Here is a 5,511-nt window from a genome sequence, read left to right on the forward strand (position 1 = left end):
TTTTTATTTTAACACTTGTTTTAATGATATTTATATTTTAAAAAAAAATACAAGATTGTACCATTATATTTTAAAAACAATCTATTATCACAATTACTTTGATTGTTATTGGAAGTCTTTTATTTAAAGATTAATAGTTAAAATTTACTATAGAATTATGCTAACTTTTTTGTCTTCCAACAACAAACAAACAACATCATATTGTAAATTACAAAAGTTATTTTTATAAAAAAAATATAATAATTAACAATAAAAATAATATACACATGTTGTTTATATAACGGTTTTGTGCTATTAAATAACAATGAAACAATATGATTTGAAAAAATAATTTATAAGTGTGCCGAATGTTCATTGCATAAATAAGGAATTGACGTAGTAAGTTTGGTTGGGAATAAAAGAACTGTTGTCATAATGTTACAGAGTATTGTTGTACTCTTATTCGTTGTAATTTCACTAAGTCGGTCTGAAGTAACCGATTTTGACTTTAATATCGAATTTGATTCAAAGGAAACCGCTGAAGACTTAGATGATTTTTTCACGTTTTTTGAAAACGAAGAGTCTGCTTATTTACTTGATGATGGATGGTTTCAAGGATTGAAAGAAGGGATCAGTGATGCAGTTGACAAGGGAACAAAGTGGATGGCCAAAAATGGAGAGGCTATTTCCAAAGGACTTGACAAGGTTTCCAACATAGCTGGAACCGTTGAAAAATATGCTGGAATAGTAAATAAAGTGGCCACAGTTGCTTCAGCAATTCCTGTTTTAAATACCGTTGCAGGTTTGTTTATAGTTACTTTGTTTATTAATCAATCAAATGACAACATGAAACTATTATTACATTTCATGAATATCAGTAATGCTGTTTTAACGACTTTTTAAGTCAAAACATTCTTCAATATATTTCAAATAATTGTTATCAAAACAGAATAACGACAATTTATTGTTGTTTGAATTATGAAATATCAACACAATAAATATTAAAAAATAGCACCAATTGCTGCTGCATCCAAAGTTGTTCAAACGGGTGCAGGAGCAGTAAGTACAATAACAGGAGTGGCTAAAAAGGGGGTAGATATTGCTACTGATTTTTCTAAAGGGTATCAAAAAGGAGGTATAAAAGAAGGTTTAAAACAAGGAGGAAAAACAGCACTTAATTACGCAAAGGATTGGGCTGTTGATAAAGCTGTTGGTATGATTAAAGATGGAGCAAAAGGTGCTGCTAAGAACATAATAAGTGGCAAAAAAGTTGATTTAACGCCAAAGAATATGATGAAGAATGTGAAAGACAGTTTCAATGTTAAAAAGAACATGAAAGACACATTTACAGATCTCAAAGATTCCACTGTGGGCGCAAAGAAGAGTTATAAAAAGAATTTGATAGAGACGAAAAAGGAAGTGAAAGAAAACAAGAAGAACATGAAACAGATGAAAAAAGCATTGAAAGATCCAAAGAAGGCACTTAATGCTCTTACAAAAAATGTTAAAAGGGGATTAGGAAAATCTATTAAACACTTACAAAGGGACAAAGCTAAAAGACAAAAACAAAAGGAAAAGAAAAAACAAAAAATGATGAATAACACGAATAAAAGAAAAGCATCCAAACCTAAAAAAATTCAAAAGCCAAAGATAGTTAATAAACCAAAAATCCGAAAAAATAAAAACAAGCCTAAACCACAAAATAGACCAAAACCACAGAAAAGACAAAAACCAACGGCAAATGCTCAAAAATCACAAAAGAAAGGAAAAAAGAAATAATTCAAATATTTTCATTCATTTTATAATCGAATAACATCATAAATTTCAATTTTTATATTTAACTAAAATATATCAAAAATTTATAAAATTTTGTTAATTAAATTATTCAATGTCAAAACTGGTTTATATTCGTCATGCTTACAACATAGAACACAAAAAATAATAATTTTGAATTCAACAAAATATATTTAATATACAAGTATACCTAATATACTTAATTATATTCAATCATTAATTAATTATTACGTTTTTCGTGGCTATACACTTTCAAACATGGTTTATAAATATAGTATATATTGAAGAACAATTCAAGTGTATTTGTTTATATTAAGACTATCTTGATTTTTGTTTACCATAAAAATAGAAAAAAAATTATATGCAAATTTAAACGATTAAATTAATTGTAATACAAAAATGTTGTAAATATTGAAAAATAATTTAAATTATTTTTTTGAAGTGAACTCGTTTACTTATAATGTCACCACTCCACAAATTACCAGAGTCTTCAATAACTTCTTCAAATAGATTTTCTTCTTCTTTATAATATTTTATTGTCTGAGTATTTTGTGAATCTCCAAAAATGTTTTCAAATGCATTATGTGTCAAATTTTTCAAAACTTCTCTCTCAATTTTGAAACAGTTTTTAAAAGCAAATTTCCCAATAAATTTTACTTTTGAGTAATCGATTTTATTGATATCAAGAAGATTAGTACAATTAAAGAAACAAAATGCTCCAATATGTTCCAATTTCGCATTTCTTACAAATTCAATTTTGGAAAGTGAAATACAATTGGAAAATGCGAAGTCTCCAAGTGAAATAACATTATCCAATTTTATATCCATTAAACTACACATCCCTGTGAATGAACAATTTGTTATAAATTCCACTTCTTCTGGAATCTCAACGTGTTTCATTTCAAAATTCATTTTAAACGTTTTTCTGTATTTTTGGCACAAAAATTTACTTGGAAAGTCATCAGATTTTACAAATTGAAAATCCACAAGTGAAACGCATTTTGCAAAAACTTTTTTCTTTTTAAAAACAATTTTTGTTGAAACAATTTTTGAAAGTGTTCTGCAATTGTAAAATGCTTTCTTCCCAACACTTATTACCGAAATAGGAAGTTCGATTTGTTGAAGAGAAAAATTGTCTTTAAAGGCCAATTTCCCAATTTTTGTGAGTGTATTTGGCAAATCTATGTGTGATAAACTGTAACAATTTTTAAATGACGAATTTTGTATTTCTTTAATTCCAAAAGGGAGAACAACACTTTGCAAATATTCCCAATAATAACAACATTGTCTTCCAATTATTTGAAATCCACTTTTGACTTCCAAAAGTTCAGTCTGCTGTTTTTGTTTAAAAGTAACGTTCCCATACAACTTTTGCTCTTCGTCACAAAACAAGTTTTCTCCAAAATTCACTTTTGGACACACAACATGCAATTCACTCAACTTTTCGGCCTGAATTTCATTGACAAAACCATCAAATGTTTTTATGTTTACATTCGCCGGATTTGGAAATGCGAAATTTTTTAAATTGGTGAGAGAATTGAAAAACACAGAATCTCCGATTTTGGTCAACGAAGATGGAAATTCTATATTTGTCAATGCAATGCAATTAGAGAAACAAAAATCACCGATCTCTTTAACCCCACACATTTTGATTGACTGAACGTTATTTCCTGAGAAAAAAAATGATCCAATTTTTGTGACATTTTTGGGAATAACAAAATGTGATGGGAATTGAATATTGTTGTATTTACCAATCCACTCAAATTCAACGGTTTCAAATTGTTTACTTTCATATTTGTGAATGTCAACCAAATCATCAAAAATCAAGCGAATCAATTTGAATGTGTAACCAAATCGCTCTAAAACGTCACAATCATAATTAGAAACTTTAAAATAAACAACTTTGTCTATATTTGGAATTTCAAGTGTTTTGAGCGATGTGCAATTACAAAAACAGTTGACACCAACAGAAGCTGTTGGACTCAACTCTATGGCACTCAACTTTTCGCAATTTTTAAAACATTCGTTTCCTATTTTTATCACATCTTTCAGCCCTGAAATTTCAGAAAGATGAAAACAATTTTCAAAGCAATTTTCTCCCAATTTCTTCACATTTTGTAATACAATTTTGGATAAACTCACATTATTTTTTAAACAATTTACCATTAAATTCATGTTTTGTATTATTTTAGTGTTATTTGTTGGATTTATATTTAAATTTGTTGTGTGTACCTTTTCTTCCAAAAACACGTCCTTTTTGCATTCAAATTCAGTGTACAATTCTTTATATATTTTAATTTCCTCTTTGTTAATTTTGTTCAACAAAAAGCCATTGATATTTGGAACATTCAATTGAGTTAAATTAAAACACTGTTTAAACGCAGAGTGTTGGACTAAACACCTTTTTGGGATCTCAATTTCCCTTAAATTGGAACAATATAAAAACGCTTCACTTTCGATAAAAATAACTTTCTGTGGTATTTTTATAGTACTCAAATTTACACAATTATGGAAGGCGTTCATTTTTATAGCAACCAAATTTAGTGGGAGAATTACACGGGTCAGCGAATTACAATACGCAAAAGTGTTTCTATTAATCACTTTAACGGCATCAGAAATTGTGATTTCACTCAACACCGAACATCCATAAAATGCCACATTTCCGATATATTTCACTCCTTTTGGCATATCAAATTTGTCGAATCTGCAATTTTCAAAGGCACAGGCGCCAATAGAAGTCACACTCTCTGAAAGTCGCACACTCCTTAAGTTGTAACACCCATAAAACACGCTCGGTGGGATGTCAAAAATAGTGCTTGGCACATTAACAGCGTGTATCGCCGAATTCCCAGAGAAGGCCGCTTCCTCTATTTTTGTGATCCTATTTGGGATGTCAACGTCCCCACTTACCAAATTTCGCGAGAACCCACTTGGACCGTATACGGAAACGATCTCCGGGACATCCGCAATGGTCTCAGAGAAGAATTCAGAAGAATCCGATTTAGTGAAAACAACGTGTTTTGGTGGTCTTAAAAGTGGTTCTGAAAAATATCTAATTTTGTAAAGAGCAATTTCGTAACAAACGACTGAACGCTTTGGGAGGAAAATTTGGTCATTCTCAGAGTAGAGGTATTGCGTTTGAATGCACGGAAAGAGTTTCATTGAACTGATTGGTATTGGGTTATACCGAAATCGGTCGAGTAAGTTCTTAAATTTAGAACAGACTTGAATTATGTTAAGATAATCATTCGCTTTATTAAAGTACTTTGAGACTATTTGAACAGAGAAGATGTCGAGCTGAGTTTTCATTAATAAAGATATTATTAGTTTACAGACCAATCTTTTAATAGTATATTTTACTATAAATATGATATTATGAAGTATATAATATATATAGTATATTTCAAGTAATATATATTATTAATTACTAAAAACAACAAATGACAAAAATGTTATCTTCATTAAAAATTAACTATAATTTATGGTATTTTACTATTAATAGTATTATATTTGTTCTTATTTATAATTAAATAACATGAAAACGCAACTAGACAAGAACGCAATGTTTTTTATCAACAATTTCAATTGTTTTGATTTCAATTTTGTGTGTTTCTTCATTGATTGGCTCGACTGTTTTTCTTATGTTTTCCACTTGTTTCATAATATCAATTTTTGCATAAGACACTCCATCATTTTCAAGAGCAGACATCTCGTAAAACCACAAATTTGTGCACTTTA

The 5,511-nt window shown here is 29.1% G+C and overlaps 2 protein-coding genes across 2 annotated transcripts; one reads left to right on the top strand and one right to left on the bottom strand.

The window, feature by feature from the left end:
- Window positions 1-414: 414 nt before the first annotated feature.
- On the top strand, window positions 415-1,758 carry EIN_453330 (hypothetical protein; the record flags this gene model as incomplete). The annotated part of the gene is made up of 2 exons (XM_004256416.1): window positions 415-781; window positions 992-1,758. 2 exons carry the CDS (start codon window positions 415-417, stop codon window positions 1,756-1,758), a joined length of 1,134 nt encoding a protein of 377 aa, XP_004256464.1.
- Window positions 1,759-2,196: 438 nt separating this feature from the next.
- EIN_453340 (hypothetical protein) lies at window positions 2,197-5,082 on the bottom strand (the record flags this gene model as incomplete). The annotated part of the gene is made up of 1 exon (XM_004256417.1): window positions 2,197-5,082. The coding sequence occupies one exon, from the start codon at window positions 5,080-5,082 to the stop codon at window positions 2,197-2,199; it is 2,886 nt and encodes a 961-aa protein (XP_004256465.1).
- Between the last annotated feature and the right edge of the window lie 429 nt (window positions 5,083-5,511).

The sequence above is a fragment of the Entamoeba invadens genome, assembly GCF_000330505.1.
Source record: "Entamoeba invadens IP1 unplaced genomic scaffold scaff_1105074726215, whole genome shotgun sequence".
NCBI classification, from domain to species: Eukaryota; Evosea; order Mastigamoebida; family Endamoebidae; genus Entamoeba; species Entamoeba invadens.